At 35.2% G+C, this 26,268-nt stretch overlaps 1 protein-coding gene and 1 long non-coding RNA gene across 5 annotated transcripts in view; one reads left to right on the forward strand and one right to left on the reverse strand.

Annotated features, from left to right (window-relative positions):
* The window catches only part of LOC102154226, a 135,686-nt gene extending 123,234 nt beyond the window's left edge, over positions 1 to 12,452 (forward strand). The window contains exon 10 of one of the 2 annotated variants that reach the window (XR_005382754.1): positions 12,338 to 12,452. This is a non-coding gene — a long non-coding RNA (uncharacterized LOC102154226). The remainder of the gene's footprint in view (positions 1 to 12,337) is intronic. The other variant, XR_005382756.1, reaches the window with a different exon arrangement.
* Positions 1 to 26,268, reverse strand: part of BANK1 (B cell scaffold protein with ankyrin repeats 1) — a 280,340-nt gene that overhangs the window by 26,260 nt on the left and 227,812 nt on the right. For 2 of the 3 annotated variants that reach the window (XM_038582025.1, XM_038582024.1), the window contains exons 8-10: positions 19,333 to 19,411; positions 15,434 to 15,733; positions 11,035 to 11,337 (exon numbers count right to left, since the gene is read on the reverse strand). In XM_038582025.1, coding sequence (XP_038437953.1) covers positions 11,035 to 11,337; positions 15,434 to 15,733; positions 19,333 to 19,411 — 682 coding nt within the window. Of the gene's footprint in view, positions 1 to 11,034; positions 11,341 to 15,433; positions 15,734 to 19,332; positions 19,412 to 26,268 lie in introns of all 3 variants that reach the window. The other variant, XM_038582023.1, reaches the window with a different exon arrangement.

Below are 26,268 nucleotides of genomic sequence, written 5' to 3' on the forward strand. Positions count from 1 at the left end.
GGGGTGCCTGAGTGGCTCAGTGGGTCGAGCGTCTGCCTTTGGCTCAGGGCGTGATCCTGGAGTCCCCAGATCAAGTCCCACATCAGGATCCCTGCGTGGAGCCTGCTTCTCCCTCTCCCTGTGTCTCTGCCTCTCTCTCTGTGTCTCTCATGAATAAATAAATAAAATATTTTTAAAAATTGCTCCAAATCCTATCACATCAAAATTATTATTAAGCATATGCAGTTTGTCAGTATTGTCAAGAGAAAGAGTACTGTCCTCTTTCAAACAGGAAAAGCAAATATATTTTCAAAGTATGATGTGTATAAGAAAAATTATACACATGAAATAACATTTCTGGTTGAAAATCAATTTTCTGCTTCAAATTAGTATTTGGAAAACATGCTAAATATAGCTTAATGGCAAGTTCTGGGTTTGTGGTTTATACTTTTCCTTAAATAAAATATAATAATGGATGTATGGTATGTGAATATATTTTAGGATATTAGAAAAATTTTTACAAGTGGTGCTTGATTTTTTTTTCCATTGGCTAGCTCTAAAAAGTCTTGAAAAAATGAAACACTTTTGAATTTTAATAACAGGCAGAGTCTTTGTGTGCTTTTTCTTTTTTTGCTGATACTAAGATAATAACTGAAAATATCTAAGACAAAAAAAAATCTGTAGTCTGCCATCATTAATATGGAAAATAATCTGAATCCAAAGATAAATCCAGACAACAAATTCTCCAAATATAAAGTACATCGATCGATTGATTTTAACGATTATGTTGCATTTTGAAGCTGCACTTGGAATTAACGATTATGTTGCATTTTGAAGCTGTACTTGGAATTGGTTTTTCCAGATTTTTGGCATTACTTTGTTAAAAATCACTTTACATTTTATATGTGGTTTTGCTGACAAGTGCCTAGTGTGTATGAAATGCAGTAAACACTACAAAGTCAACATTCTCTTTCAGTTTCTAGCCTTAGAATTATAAACAGTACATTTATTTCTTATTGAGATTTCACCAGGGCTTCTAGTTGGAAGAGTCTTGGGATCTGACAGAAGACTGGGAGGGGAGTTGGGTGTCTGAGAAGGATGGTTATCAAAGTGCTCACAACAGAACTTTTTAAAGGCAGGGTGTGCAGCACATCACACCCACAGTACAAAGACCCTTTCTACCTGGATAATCTCTCTTGAAATTCTCTCTTAATTTACCTTCACCTGCATGCATTTCAACTGGTCCCTTCCTTCCACTTACACACAATCCTTATTTCTTTACAAAGACGCAATTAGCACATTGACAAACACACTATTTTCTCAATGCTATGGAAGTTAGGAGGTGTTTTTGAATATGAGGTAATCTTGGAAAAAGACCTATATTAACTTGTCTCATGATGAGCTAGTCAATCAAAATGATCACTGACTCTAACATGCATAACAAAGTAAACATACTCTGTTAGCCTTAGGAAAAGGATAGATAGAAAATGTCAGAATTCTCTAATTTTTCAGTTTTTTACAGTTAATAATTAGCTGAAACATTTAACATTTACTACTAATACTTTTGTTCTAAAGGGCTTTATATACTTTCTATTTACCATGCTCACTGACACAAACCTTTATAAGAGGTAAATGCAAAATCCATGATATCCTGAGAATTGAACATTGAGTTATGGGTCACTCAGCTTTATATTGTATATACTTTTGTACAAGATTTGTGGTAAGATGAGAGTCTGTTTTAAACATACAGAAATTGGAAAAAACAAATAAACCCAATGCATATATGCCAGAATGCTAACCAACGTGGCACAATGGAAAGAGTATAGTTTTGTTTTAATGTTAACATATGTGACATGAGAAAATGGTTTTCCTGCCTGGGCCTTTATTTCCTTGCTGATAAAGGTGGAGCTCAGATGAGATCATTTCTGATGTCCCACTTAGCTCTGACATTTTAAGATGCTACCAATTCTTATTTTTCAAGTCACTCCATGCTCAATAGTGCTGGATAAATTCTTAAGCATGAATTTAAATAGAAGGCTCTGTTTTGTGGAAGAGATTATTTGTACCAAGAGCTTAGAATAATAGAAAAACTAGAAAGTTAAATCATAGACCAAGGTAATTTTTTATAAAATATGGAGGTGATTTTGTCCCTAATGTGTTTGAATTCTTACAGGACACTATTTTTTACAATCATATTTTACTTCATCAATGTTCAAAAAATGCTATTAAGGCAATTATGACATACATCAACTTGGATGACTCTGCCCGAGTGAAATCTTATTTTTCTCTTCCTACCTAAAATTGGAATTTGAGAAGAAAGGAAAATGAATACATTATTAGTAGTTGTCACTACATTTAAACGCTAAAAAAAGTCCACAGGGAAAGAAAAACAATTTATGCGGTTCAAAATAATCTCAAACAATACAAACGTCCCAAATACCATCCCCATTTATCTTAAATATTGGCAGAACAACTTCTATAAAATTTTCTCTAGAATAGAAATGACACTAAATGGAAAAATTAGCATAGTATTAAATATTCAAAACATTAAGCAAAGCAGAACTATCAGAAGAACAGAGGAGGAGGAGAAGGTGAAATATAACAAATTCTCTGGCACTATTTGTCTTCCTAGGTTGCTTTTGCAAAAATATTCTTCATGCAACTTCATTTGTGGCCTATTTTAAGTGAAGGGACCCTTCCAAAACCACCTTCTTTAAAACATCTGACAAAACTTATTTGGAATTTCTTTGTAAGTGGCTAAGTTAATGGAAAGTCCGTGCAATAGCCAAATGCATTCATAAAGATGTGGCTTATAAACAACAAACCCCTTGATGTCCCATGCCCATTAGAAGTGCAACACAAAATGTTTAGAGCTATCACTGAAGATTATTCTTGAAACTAGAGATTTGATATAAAAAAGTATACAGATTTGTATTGTGCTCTGGGTTCTCAGGGAATGATATTGTACAGGTTGCAGCTGTGTGTTTATTATTCATTCAATAAACTTTCATTAGGTTACTAACTGTGTTATCAACTACAGTGTTAAGCAAAGGCAAGTAAGACCCAATCAGAGTTTCCATACTGTCCTCCATTTTGATGTTTTCATTTAAGCAAAGGTCAAATGTGTCATGAGTGCTTACTAATGAAAGAAGATAGAGATGAGAAAAAACAATCAGGGAGGCTAGGGTGGTAACTTGACTCTAGTAGACTTACTCTTCCTACCTTGTTCCCCCAATATTACCCTGTGAAAGGTAATAACAAAAAGGTAGCATGAGGTAAAAACGAAACCAAACCAAACCAAACCACAATGTGTAAACAGCTCCTTTGTCTAACCAGCAAAAACAGGTTAAGAGAATATTCAATCATATCAGAAGTCACACTGGCTAATCAAACTGAAGCTCAGAGGAGAGATGTAGCTTCTTTGCAAATTGACCACTGTAATTGGCTTAAAACCATCATTGCATTTTGTTAGCAATAGTTATAGGTTATTAATTTAAACAAATTTATCAAATATAGGCCACCACATTTGAATAGGCACATTAGGGTTGGCATGGCCACAGATAGTCACATCAGCCACATGCTATGAAGGCTGTCCATCCAAAACTAGTTTACTGCCTGGGAGATATATGTAGTCAGGAGTTGTGCTATTCTTTTTTTTTTTTTTTAAGGAGAATACTGCAAATGGTCAATTAGCACACAGGAGGTCACTGAAGTGTTTAAGCTTACTTCTGAGATTGGTAGGGAAGGAAAGTTGGAAATCATATAAACTACCAGAAGGAAAATGGCATAAACACTCTAATTCAATGGCAATATCAATTTTCTCCTAAGGAGAAAGCATGAATTTTCTTTCCAATTTGTAATGGAAACTTTAAGTCTAATAATGTTCCCATAAAAATTTTCTTCCCAAACAGAAAACCTTACTATAAGTTATGTTTTCCGTGTCTAAGGAAATTAATTTTCACTAGAGTAGAATATAAACTGTTTTTATTTGCATATTTATTCCTTTGATGCAAATAAGAATATTTCTATTCTAGAAATGTTTCTTATTCAGGAAGTTGAGACACTTCAAAAGACAGAGCAGTTGGTTTATGGAATTCTGTGTAATTAGAGCTTGAGGCCATTTGCAACGAGTTTATTAGTGAAATCTCCAATTCATGACTGGGCAGGCAGGTCCTCCTTCGTCTTGTTACCAGGCAGGCAACATGTATTGAACACCTGTTGCTTGCATAGCCCTGGACTGGGGATTTATCTCCTCCCATATGACTTCATTTAGGTTCACTGGCTGATTTTTTTTTTTTTTTTGGACCATTTGTATTCAATGATGATATAAATGAAGATATTACTCCAGTAACATCCTAGTAATTTTCCTTTCGTTTTTTTAAGAGAAATGGTTTGGGTTGTTGAGAAACCTCTATAATACACTAGAAACTATGATGAGTTCATCTTTTGGTTCATGGTTGGTGATTACCCAAAAGAATTTCTGTGACTTCTCTTTTTATCCCTTTATTAGGAAATGTTGCTATCTTAAGAGGTAACCATTGGACCTGGTCATGCTTACTTTAACAGACATTAAATACTAATTTTGCTATTAAGACTCAAACTATAGAAATGCAGATTGAAAACTCTAAAAGGACAGGGCTGTCCCACTTGTTCTATGTAGTGTTCAGTATTGATAGTTAATAAATACCTTGAAAAAGTCGTGCAAGATGAGATATTGGCATATGAAACCCAGGCAAGAAGCAAAAAACACAACGACTGAAAAGATCTACCAAGTCCTATCTCATGTCCGTGTATACAGAATACTCTCCTTCATACCATTTTTGCATCCCACTCTGTGCTAGCTACTGTACATGTGTCATTTCAATTCCCATGAATAACTCTATGCAGGAAGTTTTATCATTCTTTATTTTTTTAATGAAGTAAGACTATGTAAGTTGTACAAAGCCACACAACTTTTAAGTGGCTAAGTCATGATTCAAATTCTGTTTCATCCAGTTTCACAGTCTTCATGAATTTTATTCCACCATGCTGCCAATCCCTCAGAGGAGGTTCTTCTCAGTGAGCCAACCCCACAGAACATCTTATTTTTCTCCAACTGCTACATATTTAGAGGAAAAAAGATATACACACTGAAAGTGCTGGTGAAAAAATATTGTGAATTTAGGAAATCTAATGTGAGAAAAAAGACAACTTGTGTGGGTAGCTATTTGATACATCTATGATTTAATGTTCAAATGACCATTCTCTGAAGTATTCTATTCAGATGTTTACTTTGTCTTAACAATGGGCACAACCTATGTCATGGTTTCTCAACCTTGGCACTATTGACGTTTTGAACTGGGTAATTATTCATGAGGGGCCTTTCTTGTGCCTTGTAGGAAGGATTAGTGGTATCCCTTCCTCTGTACACTAGATGCCATTAGTGCTGTCCCAGTGGTTATAACTGAAAATGTCCCTAAACATTGCCAAATGTCTCCTGGGAGGCAAATCATCACCAGTTAAGAACTAGTATTCTAGGCCAATTAAATTTATTACTAAAGAGATATTTAACAGAGATGCTATAAGCATCAAAATTTAAGGGGAGAAAGACCAGAACTCACTCTGCTGTTGAATGAAAATTGAAGCACTTGATAATATTTGCATTTATTTTCACATGTAACATAAATCTTTTGATGTCAATTTACACCACAGTTGATTACTCTTTCTCCCTTCACTAACATGAAGGAATTGAATTTCTGGAAGATGAGGCTGGAAAAGTTCTTCATTATTATGCCAACACTCTAACAGATGGTCAGTAAAGCCCTTCATAGGTTTAATTCAATGTTTCTGTGATATGCTATTGTGAGAAAGACAAAAAGAACCAATCAAAAACCCTGGGTTACATAGCCAGGCTTGATTCCTTCTGAAGGATAGTGAGAGCACAGGTCTGAACAGTTGTACCAGCACCTTATCAAGGAAAGGGGAGCGGCAGAGAATCTCAGGGGGGTATACAGGGACATTGGGTTTACAAATAGAATAAATATGTCCCCTCTGTTCTGAAAGCACCTGTGATATACATACTAAGTCCTGAAGCTAAATGGCTCGGACAAGGTCACCCTGCCAGAGAGTAGGATCCAAGGCAGTTGACCTAAGGCCCACTTTAATCCATTTGACCACATTTCTTCACTAATGAGGACAGAGACCATTCTATTCTGTTACATATACAATGATACAGATTAATTTTCCTAAGAGATTTTACAAGGTCTTTTTTTCTGTTTGCATTTCAATTACATTGTATGTGATCAATTTCAAGTATAAATGAATTGCAAGTGGAAAATTTCTGAGAGCAACTGAGTTGTACTTGACATTTGAGGGCCCCAGTAGTTGAGTAGCTCTCAAAAAGGTCATATACAACTTTGTTGCTCTGCAAAATGCCAAGGGCAACTCAGTAGCAATTGAAAATGGAAAGGGAAATTACATTCTACCCCAAAACCAGCAACACAGACTCTGAAGGATCTTGGTTCTACTAATTGTGTGAGGGGAAAAAAAAGAAATTGACCATTCATGCTGCAAAAGTTTCCCCAATAGGCAGTCATCTCTTTGCATGATTTATGGATATTCTTTTACTACCAATCTATATGCACTACCAAAATGTTCATTTTCTTCCTTGATTAGTCTTAATCAACAATTCTGTCATTAAGGAGGACTGTAAATCCATATTAATTCCTCCATATTCTTAAAACTTAATGAATGATCCTTTGCCATATCATAGGGAGAAAAAGGTGGGAGAGAATGCAACATCTGAAAGCATGTGGACTTCAAAAACCTTTCATTTAAGAAAAATGAATTATTCTTTTTGTGGTTGCTCACCCAAAATTAGGCTTAGTATAACAGGAATGAAATAAACAATCAGAAACACAGCTCTTAATAAAATGAACCCTGGGTTTAGTTTTGCATTAATAAGTTATATTTCTGGGGGCAATGGTGGAAATAGAATCCCTTTCTGCTATGTTATGCTGTGTGAAAGTGGTTAAACTGCTTAACTCTATGTCAATATATATCCTAGAACTTTGTCCCATTTTGTATGAATTCCCCTTTTCACATTAGTAGTACTTCAAACATAGGATGGTTTAACTGTTAAAACAAATACTGTATGATTTCACTCATATGTGGAATCTAAAAAAAATGAATGAACAAAAAGAATCAGACTTGTAAATATAGAGAACAAACTGATGGTTGACAGAGGGGAGGTGTGTGTGTGTGAGGGGGGTTGCATAATGGGTGAGTTGGAGTATGCCATCCTTCCTGTGTGGATCTGTTTGGCAACATGGAATCTCTGGGAATCCCCTATTATTAGGATTTTATGGAGCCCTCCTCACATAGGTACTATTGACCAAGAAGTTTGTGTTCAGCCCTTCTCCCTTCTCAAGAAAATGGGGGTCTGGGGCTGAAGATTCTAAGCCTCTATCATGGCTTGGTGTATTTGATGACCAACCCTCATCCAGGAGCCATTCAAAAGCCTATTCAAAGTTGCCTCATTAGAGCAAAAAACACTCCTTGTCATCCAGGAAGTTACCAAGGTTTCAGGAGCTCTGTGCCAGGATCTGGGGGTGGACACCAATACACACGTTTTCTACTATCTTGCAAAAAACCAACATGATTTTCCTGTATCTCTCTGGTTTATTTGCCTAGTCTCCTTACCAGTACTTCCTTGCATTTCTGAAGTAGTTGGAATTCTGCATCTTTCATTCCTCTTCCATCTCCTATTCTACACTCTTCTTTTTTGGCTACATTAACATATTCTGGATGTGCCAACATCCTCTACTACTTCTGTGTTCCGGCAAGAGTGGGGGCAAATTAATGCTCTTCTAATTGAATGGATGACTTTCTGGGAAATGATGGCAATATTATTTAATACAGCTGCCTGAGCTATGAAAAAAAAAAAAAAAGAGGAAAGATGTGATGGAAGACTTTTACCCTGTGAAATGCAAAGAACATCAAGAAAGAATTAGCTCATGAGACAATTTTTCCTAATGTGGGAACAGAATGGTCAACAATCAATAACATAAAAGGAAGAGGCAAGCAAGTATATCCCAGTGAAAAAGGAAAGGAAGAAATAATGGAAAGGAACTTTGGTGACCTCATTTACAGTTCAGATTTTGCTATTGAGTTGGGACATGGAGCCAAAACCTGTAACTGCTTTTATATACTTAACTGCAAAAAATATGAAAACAAAAATCCTGCATATTATAACACTGGTTGCTGTCTGCATATAACATGAATGTAGTGAGAGTAATTTATGTTATGTAATTGAATTAGAAAGATTTCTTATAAATGCTGAAGGGTGTCAAATGTGCAATAAGTAGGTAAGATAAATAGCTTTTAAAATTTCTTAGAAACTCAAGATTTCTAAGATTTTTTAGAGTTCCTGCATATATGTATGTGTGTGTATGCAAGTGTGTGTGTATATGTATGCATGCGTGTGTGTGTATGACAAATGTACCATTGACATGTAAGGTATTTACTTAACACACAGAGATTTTATCACCTGGTACTCAATAAATCTTTATGTAATTAATAAATAAATGAATTAAGTGAAAAATCATCACAATTCTCTTATTTAACATGAGATTAGCTGTAAGTATAAAGCAGTCATAGTCCAAATTCCTTCTCTAATGAACTGAGGCAACTGGCCAGGATGGAAGGTTTATTTTTTGGAGAAAGAATAAAGCAGTTCTGGCCATGAAACATGAGGCACCATGAGCCCAGGAGTTATACACTGGACTGAACAAAGGGACTTGAATTGTGCATTCTAAATGGTGAAATTTCCCAGTCTTCTTCCCATGCTCTGATCTCTCAAAGTTACAGCAACCAGATATATACAGTAGGTTGGAGTTTTGGATTTTATTCTAGGTAAACTGAAAAGCATAGGAAAATAGATCTAAATAAACTAATGTGGGGTAATTCAATGCAAAATTTGGTTACCTCCCCATTACCCTACAATGTAGTCCACAGTTAACAAGTTGAGTTTCCTTTTAGGTTTTTGGTGCTTCATTCTTACACATAAAAGCACAGCTAAGATATTTGATGGAAGTATTAAGCATTCTAGACAGCATAAACAGCAAACTAAGAAAACAGAAATAATATGAAAACTGCAGAAAAATTAAAATCACAGAAATCTGAAAAATCAAAGCAAAATGAAAGAAAATGAATTATACTGCCCTCAGCACTGCCAAAGAAGAGATAATAATGATGTAAAAAAAGAAAACAAATAGAGAACAAGAAAGAGTTCATGGAAAATAAGAATATGACAGCCGATAGAAGAATGGGAAGATAAAAAGCAAAAAACAAAACACCCCAATATGGGAGTCTCTACTTGTGGTCCTGAGAATTCTCCAAGGATTGGGATGTAGAGGACAAAGTGCCACTGTAGAAATTTCTTTTTTTTTGTTTTGTTTTGTTTTGAAATTTCTTTAATACAACTAAATTCTTGTGTTGAGCTGTATCTATATTCTGTCTTTAAAAAATATTTAGTGGGAGACAGTATCCCTGCCTAAGAGCTAGTAGCAAACTAGAAGTCACTATATTAGACAATCTAAGAATTTCTAATTATAGCTATTCCCTGCCTTAATAATCTAGATAATTATTCCAGTTGCCATTTTATTTCAGCTGACACATTTATTAATTTGTTATTTTCTGATTTTAAATAGTTTCTTGAACATTATCAGCAGTAGATCACTGTTGAGTAAATATATTGTGCACTGATACTTACATATACTTGCTAAATTTTCTTGTACAAATTTCTTTTTTTTTTTTTTAAGATTTTATTTTTTTATTCATGAGAGACACACAGAGAGAAGAAGAGAGAGAGGCAGAGACAGACAGAGGGAGAAGCAGGCTCCCTGCCAGGAGCCTGATGTGGGACTTGATCCCAGAACCCCAGGACCACAACCTGAGCCAAAGGCAGATGCTCAACCCCTGAGCCCCCCAGGTGCCCCTTTTGTACAAATTTCTAATACATAATGCTTAAGCGATTGAATGGTTTCTTTTGAACATACTAAGCACAGACGAGTAATTGCTTCGTTGGGTAGGTTTGTGGTTTATATTTAAATGCTCTGTTTGTGTACTTGGTTTAAATTGTTTGAATGTATCACCTATTGGTTCTCAGCTTTAGTTAACCCCCAAACATTTTGTTAAAAAAGTCTCTAATAAAGTGTCCCCTTGTACTCTGGATATTTATATTTATTTGCATATCTGTCCACAAGGAACTCTTCAAGAATGAAGAAATTGTTTTATCCCATTTTCTCAGCCTCTGGGATGGTATGTTAGTCCAAAAAAGCACTCAGTGCACATGTATGCAATGTACTGATAAATAAAAATCATCTCTAAGACACTATGGACTTGTGGAATACATCAAACCATAACAGAGTATACAAGAGTGCCAGAAAATAACAATAGTGTAAATATACCCTGCTGGGGCTATAGATATAAAAAAGCTCAGGGATTTGTTAGTTTTTTTTATTTAGGTTCAACTGAGTAGAAAATGAGAAAGAAGAATTAGAGTCTAAAATGAAGTTGAAATTCAATGACAGATGAAGTGAATCTTAATTGTTGGGGTGCTGTGCAATTATCAGAGTAATTGGGATTGCATGTCTGGGATTCTAGTGCTCAGAGATTTTTAGGTTTTAAGTGGAATTAGGAGCAAAAAATAGAGTTGGGGCAAAAAGTAAGGGGAATACCTCTTTTCCTGTGTTGCTATTTATTCATAGGAATTGAGCTTCCCTCTTATAGAATTATAGGAAAAATTCCAAATAGAATTTCTCCACACAAGTCATGGTTTCATGTTCTTCGGATAATTTATCAAAACTATCCTTCGAAGAATTAGAAACCAGAACCTTACCCATTATTTTTATTTTCCTTATTTATTGTGTTTCTAAATTAAAAATGAGCCAATACAACTCACTTATGACCTTAAAAGAATTTTTCATCTTTGGGGCTTTTGACCCCACTAAAAGGAGGACAATTTCTCTGATCCCCAAACACGTACACACACATACAGAAAACAAAAAACATTACCTTGAGCTATGTAAGGTGTGGTTTCTTCTTTTGGAGGGATATTTGTGGGTCGAGGTGTAGGGGCAGGAGGTCTGTTTATAATAAAAGATCGACTCCCAATTTTTTTCTTTGTGCTCATATTGGCTAGTATCATATCATATTCACTGTCTTCAATCTCAGCAAATGTGTATGGATCTTCCTCCTTCTCCTGCTCCCTTTCATCTTCTTTCTTTTCTTCTTCTTTGGGTTCACCTCCTATTTCTTGTCTTGCTCCGAGATCACAGCAATTCTGACCTCTTTCCATTTGGCCTTCTACCATTTTCCCTGCTTATGAAATATTTAGATGGTGGTTACTCTTCCATTATATGCAATATTGTTCATGTCCATCTATTGTTTTCTTGAAACTCCCCCCCCAAATAATTTACATATTGTTTCATAAATTTAGAAAAGAAAAGTACACCATATAATTTATTAACCTATTCTCCTGCAATTTTTAATTGTTAGCTTTGTTTTAAAAAAGTTTGTTTGGGGTGCCTGGCTGACTCAGTCAGTAGAGCATGTGACTCTTGATCTCAGGGCTGTAAATCTGAGCCCCACATTGGGTGTAGAAATTACTTAAAAATAAAATCTTAATAAAGTTTGTTTAAAACACAACCTTTTAGGAAAACATATAAATAAGCATATAAGTATTTGCCACATAGTTTATAAGGGATTTAGTATCATAAAATTGAGTGATAAAACTAAGCCTCAAATTCCAAATGCTTTGAAAACTTGTTTTTCAAGTAGAATATGCTAATTTTTTTTTTTTTTTCACTTGAAGTCATTTTACCTTTCAAAAGGGCTTGCACTGGGTATTTTGCCTAACATTCAATTTCTCTGAAGATGACAGGAGGAATAGCCAAATGTTCCATTACTTGGTTTCTTACAGTTAAGTCTCACTGTGGCTTGACAAACTGAGCTTCAAAAATGCAACTCTTGATTTCTATAAGCCAGCATGAACCTTATTCTTAGATAAAGAACACTGAAAGTAGGGTTTGTGACAAGATGGAAAGGATAATCAATGACTTGAAGATTAAATCATACGAAAAGAATAATATTTTATGGTTTTAATACTTGGAAAATCTTTGCATATTTTTAAAATAATGAATTAAAATATTTTAGTAGTATTTAGGAGACTAAGGTATCACCTACTTTGGTTAATGAATAAGTTGGAAATTTTTTTGATAGCTCTCTAACACAGTAATGAGAATTTTATTAAAAATTAGACTTCTGGGATGTCTGAGTACAAAGTTGGTTAAGTATCTGACTCTTGTTTTTGGCTCAGGTTGGAATCTCATGGTCGTGGGACCAACACCTACTTTGGCCTCTGCAATCAGCATGGAGTTGGACTGAGACTCTCTTTCCTCTGCCCCTCCCCACCCATGCTCTTTCTCTCTCTGTTTCTCTAAAATAAATAAAATATTTTAAAAAATAGACCTTTGACAGATGTTTTACTTAAAGCATTAATGAAAACAATAAAATGGAAAGAATTTCAGTTATCGAGTGAAAAATCCTTGCCTTTCTTGGTTGTTCTGAGAAATTCATGCACACGAAATGAGGGAGAACTATTCTCCTTCCTCTTTGGTGATAATCTGACCAAAAAATTTTAGGTTACTTATGGGTATTTCAGTGGAAAAATGTAGAAACTAAGAAGACAAGCTGTAGAGTGGAATAAAAGTATATTATCTTAAGTAGGTCAGCAATGGTTTTGGGTAGGCTCATGAGGAGAGGCCAAGATCCTCCCCCAATAGAGTCTTAGATCTGATTGTTTCAGTTAGTTTAAGCCAAGAAGTACTAATGCCTAAATGCTTAGCACTAACTTTCAAATCAGCACGACTTGCCTCTCTCCCTGTGAGTAATATGGTACTGAGATTTTGACTTCATGACTTCTGTTTCACTGACAGCGAAACAGGTGAAACCAGATTAAGTGTGTGGGAAACATTTTTACAGTGTTTCATTTTTAGCGGAATGTGTCAACTATCTTACTTTTATCAACCCATTTCCTGAGCTGTTAACTCCCTTTGTTTCTCCACCCACCTTCCTTCCCAACTCCTTCTAAAGTTGGGCTTGCCCCAGAAATAACACATTTTACTTTTCTATTTCCCAATGTATCAGATTCTACTTTTCACCTCAGAGTGGGGTCTGAGCATTCTTAATTCAAGTTGTACATTAGCAAATAAAGATAAAACTAAATCACTCCTATCATTCTAATTTTTGAAGAAAAAAAAAACAGAGTAAGACGTGTAATAAAAGGAAGAATCTTAAAAGCTGAGGAAGCCTGTTTACAGAAGTATTTGATACATTCTAATTACAGGGTCTGTGGTTTTGGGTCTGAGTCAAGGGAGGGATGTTAGTGATTGTTGCCTTGCAAATGTGTGGTGAAGATAAAAATGGACAATGTGTTCTTTATAAACTAAAAAGTTTTCTATAGTGTTTTATATTATTGTTTTCTCCAGTGACTATGCCCATAAATCCATTAGGGGGAATCTGATGCTCAGGACGTGAGGAAGTTACCTCTCTTTTTTGGTAATTTGAGGGTACATGGAAACTAGTCCTAGAAGACAATTCTGAAGGTATCACTAAAGTCAAAGAAGCCATACAAATTCTCTGGCAAAACAAAGCAAAACAGTGGTAGCTTCTAGTCTTACTTTCAAAGACCTTAATCAAACAATTTTAAGAAAAAATACTGACATTTTATTATCCATTTATAATACTTGCAATATTAGCCCTTATGAAAAGATGAGATTAAAAGTAACACTGCATAGAAAATGTAAAAGTAAAGTTTTAAAATAAAAAGTGGGGATTTTTGTTTTATTTTGCTTTTTGTATTTGGTATTTTTCAGAAGATATATTAGCAAACATTACAATTCTGGTTTTAGATATCTGGTGAATGCTCTCTACAGAGTAGTTTTAGACCTCCTAACCAACATACTATATACAAGAATTTACATTAGGGAAAATATGATTCATTATTAGCTCCTTTAAGAAATTTAGCCAGATAAAAGACAACTTTGCCTTCTTAACACTTTATTTTAATACTTATATAAAATTATTCCCTCTGTAAAAAAGTGAGAAAATATATCAGAATGTTATTGTCAGTGTACTGCTTATCTATGTTTCTCTCTCCACCCCCAGTATTGATTAACCTACTTCACTCATCTATCACAATGGACTATAAGAGCTTGGCACATAGTAGGTAATCGATAGATATTTGTTGAATGGGTGAAAGAATCAGAGCAGTACCCATTAGGTTTTCCATACTTTCCAGTAAGAAGGATTTTTCATCTCTAAATACAGTGTATAACCTTAGTAAAAGGTTTATTATGTTCATCAACTTGAACCTTTATAGAAATAAGACCTTCAATGATGCAAATGCTGACTTTCAGGGCTTCAAAATTCATTTTTTTGTTTTTGCTTTTGTTTTGTTTTGTTTTTCAAAATTCACTTTTTTGAACATATTTATACACTTTATAGCCCTCTAGGACTCAACAGCTGTGAAGTATAATGACAAATGGAATCTTAATAATAGATATTTCTTTCATCTTTCTCATTAAAGTTTCATTGTAAGAGCACTTTTTGAATGTGGAAAGTGTGTATAAAATAGTGATCAATAAAGTGGATGATAATTAGTGACTGTAAGGGTAAACCTGGAGCTGGAAGTCTGTCAGGCTGTTGAACACTCCAGCCAGATAAGCCCAATATGGAAGGTCCTCTTGAAGGTAACTGCACCACCCATCTCCCCATCACATTTGTAATTCTTGCATTTGGGAACAAATGTGATCATAGCCATTTAACTGTTCTCCCATTTTAGCAATATATTGTTGAGTGTCCTTAGACTTTGGTCTCAAGGCAGTGTGCAATAAGCCCTTTACCACTTGCTTCCCCTGTTGCTACCAGTTTAGTAAAGTGCCCAAGGTCATTTTCAAATCTGTAAAACATTAGCCTTTTCCTTTTGCCAGACGACTAGGAGTACTTTTTAAAAGGAAAGTTGTCATTTACTTTTCCACATGATGTTTGAGGCTCATTTTATGTGGAGCACTACAAACTCCTTCCAAGCTTTATTGTTTTACCTCTTTAAAGCTTTGTAATGTAGACTGTTCTAGAAGAAAGGGAGGCAGAAAGGTGGAGAGAGAGAGAGAGTGAAGGGAGGGAGAAAAAAAGAAAGAAAGAGATAGAGAGAGAGAGAGATAGGGAAGGAGAGGAGGGAGTGTGAATTAGTGTCAGGTATCTCTTGCTTGATTTCTGAGGCCTTAGTTAAGGAATAGTAGGAAAGTTGCTCTTGGTTTTTGAAAGTTGGTCTTCCCTGTAACAGATTTGTCACTGCACTATACACTATGGAAGCCCGTCAGACTCGTGTTGTTGTTTTAAACCTTAAACTTACCCTGTAATGTGCAGTGAGGTTGGAAGGCAGCAGCTACAGGTCGTGGCGGGGGGAGAGGTGGTCTGTTGCTCATGAGTGGCTCTTGTGAATTATGTTCTGGATTGTCTCCAGGAATGAACACATACAAGTCATCATCGTACTGGTTTACAGAACTTCCACTGCCAGCCTCTGCTAAGCTGTGCTCAGTCTCTGTGCCTGATTCATTCTGGTTTTCTTCTGCCAATTCATCTGCCTCAGCTCCTTCTGCACGTTGCCTGTATGTCTGCCTGCTTTCGTGATGAAATGCTGGGTTCTGTATGGCTGTTTAGGATGAACATAGTAGATTTCATTTAAACACACCATCTGGAGGCATTTTGTATTTTCTAATTTCGTACAGAAGTGGTAGTACTGCTAATAAAACTTTTATGATCTGATATGGTGGAGAGCTGACAAATGCATAATTTTAGTGAATAGTCATTCTTGAGCTTTTAAAATATTTACCAAATGAACAGTTAAAGCTTCATTATATCTTTCTACCTTTCTATAATGACTCACTCATACATACAATAACATTTTGATTCTCTAGGGTTATTGTTTGAGCAGATTCATACATATGTCTGTATTATTCCTTTTTTATCAGAATACAGTATAACTGACCTAACAAGTAATAAGTAAGCTATGGAAAAGGTAAATACAAAGAATAAAATAAACCTTGACTTGCTTGTAAATAATGCAACAAAAGTGAATCTGTGATCTTAGTTATTATTTTAATATAATATAATTATCACCATTTATATCCCCAATTATAATTATCACCAGATTGTATCTTAATTCTTGAAGATATTACTTGAGGGAAGTGTTAATATTTTTTGGTGGAGAAGGCATCCAAATCACCAACAGTAGGTGAATCTTTCTAAGACTCAGTTCAGTCACCTATAAAATATATCCAATTCTGAAACTTAACCAAATAATACAAGTTCCCTCCATCTTAAGAATCATGATTACATCTTTTGTTTTTATAGTGTACATAATAAATACATTTTAGTAGGAAGAATTGAAAAAATATATTATAATGCAATAACTTTAAGTCTTACAATTTTTTTTGTTTAAATTTTCTGTATGAAAAGTCTGCTTTAAGAAAAGATTCACAAAATTTTAAGATGAACTTGGAATCCCTATATTGGAGGGAATATGTGAATTGTTGTCATTGTCAGTGCAATAGACAAGCAGATGATTATTGTTTTGAAGTGTTGCTAAGCTGAAATATAGTTAAAGAAGCCAACTGGCAGACTATGGAGAAAAAGTACCTTTTTTTTTTTTTTTTAACCAATAAAGAGTTACTCTGTAGAAACTTTTCAGTTATGAGAAAAAATTAGTCATAAGGAAATATTGTGCCTATGATGGTACCCATATTTCTACATGGAATTTAATTTTTTATTGTTCTTTCCTTTCATGTGAGAAGAAAGATATTGAGTTTCAGTACTAGAACTGCAGACCAAGATTCTTTAATTAGCAGCCTGAGCAGAACAACCAACAGAATGAGAGCTCTTGCACAGATCTCATTCATCTTTCTACCTTTAATGTGAAACACTGAGCTTGAAATAAAGTAGTCTCTAGAAATGCTGATGGAATAGATGATGTAGTGGCTGAAAAGGATTTATTGCTCAGGATAGTAAAGGAATTTCACTATTTCTGTCAAATTGATCATCAACTTAGAATTACACTCATGCTATAGGAAATCACTTGTAGCCACCTATGTTTATGTATTCAGTGTTTACATCTTAAACAACAGAACCTCCTTGCTCCTTGCCAAACATGTCCAGACCTAGAATACAGCCCTGGAGAGTTGGATGTGGTGGCTCAGTGAATTTTAGCAAACTTCACAGTGATGGTGATACTAATGGAAATCTGCCAACTAAGGTGGCTATGCTTCACCCCCATCCCTGGGATAGTAAAGAGCCTGAGGCCTGAGAGTCCAGTCACACAGAATTCTATATACCAGACAAATTCCAGGTCCCATGATCTATGGAAATGAGGTTGCTCTCTATAAATAATTGAAATAACATTTTTCTCTTTATAGGCAGTCCTTCTGAGGATTTAAATGTCATAATAAATAAATGGTCATTATCAATGATAGCCTTTATCATCAATTTTATTATTAAAAATGAGAATAAAATTTATGACTTTAAAAATCAGCACATTAATTCTTACTCTAATATTTAGCACTATTTGGTGTTATGGCATAACTTCTGAAGGTGTTTACTGATTTGCCACAGTATGCTAGTTAGACATTGTATTGAATTTTATTTGATTTGCGGTCAATTTGCCTACCGTGTGAGAAACCAGTGGTCAATAATGGTTAGCTGAATATCAATTGTGCATTGGTAAAAGGGCAATGTCCTGAGGCAAGAGCATGCTTGATATGTGAGATGTTACTGTGCTGTGAACAAACAAGAGAGTGGTTCAGAGATGGGATGAAAAGGTTATGTCAGGCTTTTTAGATGATGAGAAGGATAGATATGAAGGGAAGGTATTGGGAAATTTGGAACAGAAAAGTGATTGGTTTCTTCATGAAGCAGAGTATTAGGAGTGGCAAATGTGGAAGCTAACACAGTTTTCTTTCTTTCTTTCTTTCTTTCTTTCTTTCTTTCTTTCTTTCTTTTTCTTTCTTCTTTCTTTTCTTTCTTTCTTCTTCTCTTTTTTTTTTAAGATTTTATTTATTTATTCATGAGAGACACACAGAAAGAGGCAGAGACATAGGCAGAGGGAGAAGCAGGGATCTTGATGCGGGACTCAATCCCAGGACCAGGGGATCACGATCTGAGTTTAAGGCAGACACTCAATCACATCACCCAGGTGCCCCACAGTTTCTTAATAGTAGTACTGCTGACATTTTGGATCAAATAATCGTGCATCGTGTGGGGTATGTCCTGTGCATCGTAGGATATTTAAGCAGAACTTCTGGTGTCTACCCACTAAATGCCAGTTGTAAACCTCCCTTCTCAAGTCATGATTATAAAAAAAACTTCTGTTCATTGACAAATATCCTCTGTTGTGAATGGGAAATACCCTGACTGAGTGCCATGGTGCTATTGCAATAATCTAGGGGAGAGCTGATGACGGCAGCATAGACCAGGATAAATAATGAAAGAGTGAGGAACAGCTGAATGCTGGCTATGCTGTGAAGGTAGAATCAACAGTATCATCTGACAGATTGGATGTGGGGTGAGAGAGGAAGTAAAAAAAGCCAAGGGAGATGCCCAGGTTTTGGGATTGAATTAAACAAGGAAAGAATCTTCACTTGCTGAGATGGGAAAGTCAGCAAGTGGTTTGGTTTGAAAGGGTCAAGATATTAGTGGTTTTGGATTTGGAAATGTTGACTGGGAAATGTCTATCAGACATGCTGGTGAAGATGCTGAGCAAGCTGTGTATACCAGTGGCATAATGGGTAGAGTTACATATGTGCAGAAAGACAGCATTAGTCTTCATACATTAGAATACAGAATCACATCCTATTATAGCCAGTTAGGACCTTCGAGAGAGTTGTGGTCCAAGTTTCTCATTTCCTAGCAGAGGGAACTAAGGTCTGAAAAGAAAGTCACTTTGTTTTTAAAAAAACTGAAAAAACAGAGTTGTCAATAGTCAGAATATTTGCATCACCCTGACTTGTGTATTCTCTCTGCGTAGGAAAGACTGGTGTTTGATTACTTAACACTGAACTTAGTAGAAGTATTTAGATTAGCAAGGCAATGTAGTAACATCTTTACTATATTATAAATGAAAAGTCATTCAGCTAATTAAATGCCTTTCCAGCTCACTATGGTCTCCTATACTCTCTTCAGTCTTACTTTATCAGTTACATGTACCTTAATATAGCTGTTACATATATACATGTGTTCATAACACCCAAGAACACTTACTGGGAGAATACGTAAATAATGAGGTAATATCACCTTCATAGTCATTTTCTTGCCCATTATTTCTGTTAACTTCTGGGATCTGAAAAAAAATGAATCTTATTTTTAATAATATCCATTAATCTTAATATATGTGCATCTCTACATAAACCAAATGGAAAGTTAATACCAGTCGAAATAAGAAATTGCTTTAGTTTATATTTAAATACTTTGATTATAAAACATATCTCAGCTAGTATATTTGTGCCAACTACAAGTGTTCAATGACGCAAAACATTAAAGTATAACTGTGACAGGAGAACATTTATAATAAATAATAAATTAATTTTGAAATGAAATTTAGTGCTACTACATTAAGATTCAAAACAACAGTCATAAAATTTAGGTGCAATAAGTAAGTCTTGAATAAAATTGAACACAACTATGTCTCTTAAAAGCCATGAGAATTCAGGGGTGCCTGGATGGCTCAGTCAGTTGTCTGCTTTTGGCTTAGGTCACGGTCCTAGGATCCTAGGATGGAGCCCTGCAGTGGGCTCCCTATTTAGTGGGGTGTCTGCTTCTCCACCTCCCTCTGCCCTGCTCTGATCTCTCTCTCTCTCTCTCAAATAAATAAATAAATAAATAAATAAATAAATAAATAAAATCTTTTAAAAAAGCAAAAACAAAAAGAACAAACCATGAGCTCTCTTTTTAACATTTCTGTATCTTTTATCAGTTCAAAAGATATTCTTAATTACATCAAGTATTATGATACAGTGAGAGTGAAATTGAAAAGTGGCTTATTTTCCATCTTTGAGAAAAAAAAGAAGACAAAAGAAACAGAGTAAGGGGATTTATGCTTGTTTTTCTGAAACCAGTTCCACTATACTTAGAACGGAGAATTGGTGAAAAAGACAGAAACCTGTTATCTCTGAATTGCTAGTATTTATTTATAATCTCTGAAGGAGATATGGGGCCTACAGTAGTGAAGCATATTTGTGCTCCTAGAGAAAGGTAACTAATAGTAATTACAGCTCTATTTGTGCAAAAACATCTAGAGAAAGAGATGGAGATTGGTTGCATTAACATTTGTCACATTTGGTTACCATGAACTGCAAGTGATCATTCAAATGACTTATGCTCTTGTTTTTATTAAAACTGAAATGAGGGACCCCTGGGTGGCTCAGCGGTTGAGCACCTGCCCCTGGCTCAGGGCATGATCCGCAGTCTCGGGATCGAGTCCCATATCAGGCTCCCTGCCTGGAGCCTGCTTCTCCTTCTGCCTATGTCTCTGCCTTTCTCTCTGTGTATTTCCTGAATAAATATATAAAATCCTTAAAAAAAAAAACTGAGATGATTAGTCCATTTGCTCTGCATTAGTAATGTTTCTTTAAAAATTAGAAGCATCCATATTGAAGCATTATTAAATTTAGAATCATGGTGACTTCATCAATTTGGTTGGTCACTCACTTTGGCCAATGGGACCCCAAAGGAATTTATTTTCTTTCTTCCTTTCTTCCTGCCTTCCTTCTTTTTCTTTTTAAACTAATGCTATCCAGAGAAACAATGTGGTCTTTGATTTATAGTGGAATCCTGAAAATAAAAGTCTCTTTAGTTTTATTTGTTTTTTTTTGTTGTTGTTGTTTGTTTGTTTGTTTGTTTTTTAGTGAGCCTGATTCAGAAGCTCATTTTATTTTTAAGTCATATTTTCCCCTTGGTGGACTCAATCAAATGCTAATACGAAAAGTCATATAATTTTACCAGGGAGATTGACATGTTGATTGATATTTATATGCTTTGGTGTTACATGCATTATTTAATACAGCCATTCTTTGTTTCCAATTAGCCTGACCTCTTTGTTTCATAAGATATATCAAGAATACATTAAAAAAATCCATAATGCTCTTAAAATCATATCAAGGAAGTTTTTGCTAGTTGGATAACAGGGATGGTTTTCAAAGATTTCAGAAATTATGTGAAAATGTCCCATATATTCACAAAGCTAGACATTATGAACTCAAAATCAGTGTGAATTAATAAAGAGACGAGTAAGTGTGTGGGTATATGTGTGTGCACAGAGGTCACAATCTTTTTTTTTTAATTAATTTATTTATTTATGATAGTCACAGAGAGAGAGAGAGAGAGAGAGGCAGAGACATAGGCAGAGGGAGAAGCAGGCTCCATGCACCGGGAGCCCAATGTGGGATTCGATCCCGGGTCTCCAGGATCACGCCCTGGGCCAAAGGCAGGCGCCAAACCACTGAGCCACCCAGGGATCCCAGAGGTTACAATCTAATGGAATCATTTTTGTGTTATAACTTAAGCTATATGACATCTGTATTAATAAATGAATAAGCAAGCCCAAAAATGTATTGAAGGAAGAAGCTTCCCAAATTTAAAAAGTAGCTAAGTTTGACAGATTTGAGCACTTTCATAAATATTACATAAAATTGACATTTTGTATATCTGGCTAGGCAGAGATTAATTGTTTTTTCAGGAATGAGAGGATCTTTAGAAATATTTAAACTAAAAAACAAATGTTTCTTACTTGAGTTCCTTACACTTACAGTCAGATTTATCTTCAAAAATATATTAGATTAGTAACATATTAATAACTATTGAATGAAATCAATGGTGGCTTCAAAGACAAGTGTGATGGCACTCTGACGTAATCACTTTAGTACTTGGCTGTGTGGTGCAGTTGGTGGAGCATGGATGGTGAAGTCAATCTAAGGATAAATCACAGCTCTATTATTTATTAGCTGCATGTTATCGGGCAAGATACTTAACTCTAAATCTCAATATTCTATCCTGCCAATGTGAATAGTAATATGTATGCCATAAGATTGCTGAGAGGGTTAAATTAGGATAATGTAAGCAAAACACGTATTACCTCTACTACATAATAAGTGCTCAATAAATGTAACCTGCACATGTTAGGTTTTCCTTCACCCTACAAAATATAGATCTGCATTTAATAAGCACAGGGATTATGTCAATTTGGTGGGTAAATCCTCAATAATAAACCAATAATTATTTAACTCATTATCAACTGTGTGCCTCCAGAAGTTCTGCTGGAATATAAACTTTCTTAAGTGTGGCATTTTTTTGTGGTTTTGTTATTAGAAATACTTAGATAATTTACAAGATAATAGAGATAAGAAAGGAAAAAAGAGATAATTCTTTAATAAGTTCCTTTTCCTAAGGCTAGAGTCTGACTTCACTCATTTGTTAAATATTTATGCAGGCCTAATATGCGCTAAGTACTCTGTTAGCAATTAGGGAAAATAAGTTAAAAATAAGAGAGATAACTTTCATTCTCACAACTATCATCTTTGTATAGGAAATAAAGACAAAATAATAAAATGATTAGAATACAATATTTTACTTACTTCACTACATAAATCCAGTCCTTAGAGTTGAAATGGAGAATTAAGAAATAATCAGATAATCAGGGCAAAATTTTACTCATTTGCTTTTTGTATGAGGAGATTGGATTAAAAAATTATCTCGATGCTTGCCTTGAGTCCTACTTCTCTAAATGAAAAATCCAGCTTAAATAATAAAATCTATTAGCTGAATATGCTCAATTTAATATTCCAACCCACAGATAGTCCTTGCAGCATACAATGTTTAATGAAATTAAAATCATTCATTATCAAAGATAAACTAAAAAGAGAACTTCTTGTTGACTGAGGTTTATAAAGCTCCACATGGCTTTGGCATCTAGCACTGTACAAATTGATCATAATTTTTTGATTTTGAAAGAGTGAATAAAAACAATCTTCACATGGCAGTTGGTTTCCAAATCTTGTTATGAGATTCTGAAGATATTATAAGTAGCTTAACTCTTGCCCAACTTTCCATAGTGTTGATTATAAACGATTTTGCCAGCTGTCAAGCACATGGCAGTCTGTGGAATGAGAGTTGGAAGACACATGTATGTTTGAAGGGTAACAAATTGGCCCCGTAATATTTTATATTTTATCCCAAATGAATGTACTAAGCTACAGAATCTGAAGTAATATTCCAATGGAAGTAATAAAGATTATGCTTCCTAAATGTTAAGAATAATGAACAATGTTTTACTAAAGCCACCAATAATAATATCAGAGACAATTTTTTCAAAGGTGCATAGTAAGTCTACATTATCTTAGCTCTCATTATATCTTTTTTTTTTAAAGATTTTATTTATTTACTTGTGAGAGAGACACACACATACACAGAGGCAAAGACACAGACAGAGGGAGAAGCAGGCTCCACGCAGGGAGCCCGACGTGGGACTCGACCCGGTCTCCAGGATCACGCTGTGGGTTGAAGGCGGCGCTAAACCGCTGAGCCACCGGGGCTGCCCTACATCTTTTTTTTTTTTTTTTTTTTTAAGATTTTATTTATTTATTCACGAGAGACATAGAGAGAGAGGCAGAGACAGGCAGAGGGAGAAGCAGATTGCCTGCAGGGAGCCTGATGCAGGACTGGATCCCCAGATCCCAGGATCATGACCTGAGCCAAAGGCAGATGCTCAACTACTGAGCCACCCAGGCATCCCTTTCATTACATCTTTTAAGAAAATGTATTTCTCCTTACACTTCTCGGAATATGACATAAAAGCAGAATCACATGATTTTTTATGAAAGTTTTCTTTGTATAATAGGAATTGAAATCTTGAGTGTAAAAATTAAATAGGAAACCCACCCATGATTGGGAAAAGAATAAAGAAGAATAAAATAGATGAGCTGTGAGAAGGAAAAAGTGGACATTTTCCTTAGTATGAACTAAACTTTTGATAGAATAACTTGAGGATATATGTTCCATTTTTTTTAGAAAGGCTTTTGATTTTAAATCTCTGCCAGTGATGCAGCTTTACCAACAGCTCTGAACTTTAGGTTTGGCACCTGACTCTGTAAATATACTCTTGCTCTATTTCGGTAGTGTTTGTTTCAAATCAACCACAGCTGTGGCTTCATCTGTGAGTTATCTGCACACTTATTGGACCATTAACTTGGTTTGACTTTAGCCATTTCTTTCATTAAGTGGGAATGACAAAATTTGAAATTATTCTTTTGTTAAGATTTAAACTGTAAACATAAAAAAATAGTTATCTTCATTTAAAATTATAGAATCCAAAATCTGAAAGAAACCTGTGGATAGCTAGTTTATTCTCTTATTCACATATTGATACAATACTAAAATGATGTGTCACAATAAAAACGTAATGATTTAAATATTTTTCCAAGGAAAAGTTGTTTTTAAATGTGGTCTATAGTCTGCACTGTCCAATCCTTTTTACAAATTGGCTTTTCTTGGGTTCTATACTTGTCTCTCTCCTCTTGTCACAGAATGCATTTCTTCTAGGTGATCTTATTCACTTCATTGTCTTTAATTTACACCTGTATCATAATCATTCCTGGATATATCATTTGCTTCAAACTTTTCTGATGTATATATTGTAGGCTGCAGCAAAGGATATTAGAATAAACAGTTATAAAAGCAAAGAGAAAAACCCAGAGGGAGGGATATCAGAAAAATCATGAGAGAGAATGTTTTAGATTGAATGTTTGTGTCTACTCCAAAATTCATATGTTGAAATTCTAACTCTCAAAGTGATGGCATTAGGAGGTGGGGCCTCATGGAGGTGATTAGGTCATTAGAAAGGGCCCCCATGAATGGAATTAGTAGTGCATTATAAAAGTAACCTACAGTGATCTCTTACTATTTCTGCTGTATAGGGGTACAGTGAAAGGTGGCTATCTATAAACTCAGAACAATGCCTTCACCAGAGACTCAGTCTGCTGGGACCATATTCTGGGCATTCCCAGTCTCTAGAATGGAGAGAAGTAAATGTTATTTATTAGCACCAGTTTTGGGAATTTTTCTTATGGCAACCTGAATGGACTAAGACAGAGGGTTTCAAGTAAATCCCAATATTAAATTATTCACCAAGAATGAAAAAGAAAAGCTCTTAAAACAGTTAGTGATATTTTTCTTTTTAAAAATTTTTAGAGGGATCCCTGGGTGGCACAGCGGTTTAGCGCCTGCCTTTGACCCAGGGCGCGATCCTGGAGACCTGGGATTGAGTCCCACGTCAGGCTCCCGGTGCATGGAGCCTGCTTCTCCTTCTGCCTGTGTCTCTGCCTCTCTCTCTCTCTCTCTGTGTGTGACTATCATAAAAAAATAATAAAAAAAGTCTTTAAAAAATTAAAATAAAAATTTTTAGATTATTTTTTATTGAAGTTCGATTTGCCAACATATAGTATAACACCCAGCGCTCAACCCATCAAGTGCCCATCTCAGTACCTGTCACCCAGTTACCCCATCCTCCTGCCCACTCCCCTTCCACTACTCTTTGTTCATTTTCCAGAGTTAGGAGTCTCTCGTGTTTTGTCACCCTCTCTAATTTTTTCCCACTCTCTTTCCCTCCTTTCCTTTATAATCCTTTTCACTAGTGATATTTTTCAATCAAGGTCACTGGTGACCCTAGTGAGGGGAATTATAACAGAATTGGATGAATTCATACTAGAAGAATCTTAAAATGGAAGTGAAGAATGGAAAGCAACATGAATAGGATTTCAAAAACCATGATCTGCATAGGGCAACTGTGCTTAAAAGTTTTCAAAAAATGAATTAGAGATGTCAGTGAAAGTGTTTTACTGCAGGCAAGGGCTACGAAGATCGTAAGTAATAACATCCAGAGCATACATGCACAAAATATGGTATTAGACAGAGTGGGGTATACAAATATGAAAATTTAATGATCCCAAATCTTAAGTATTGTATAACTGTGAAGAAGAAAAGGAGTATAGGTAAGACAAAATGAAATGAACATTTAAAATATACATATACTTGAAAGAGGCTATAAGGTAGAAACGTGATCATTTCCATCAGGTGGATAGAACAGAGAACATTTCAGGGTAGGTGGTAATGAGGCTGAATCTTAGAAGATAAGTATGGTTTAAATCT

The sequence above is a fragment of the Canis lupus genome, chromosome 32 (assembly GCF_011100685.1).
Source record: "Canis lupus familiaris isolate Mischka breed German Shepherd chromosome 32, alternate assembly UU_Cfam_GSD_1.0, whole genome shotgun sequence".
Taxonomy (NCBI): domain Eukaryota; kingdom Metazoa; phylum Chordata; class Mammalia; order Carnivora; family Canidae; genus Canis; species Canis lupus.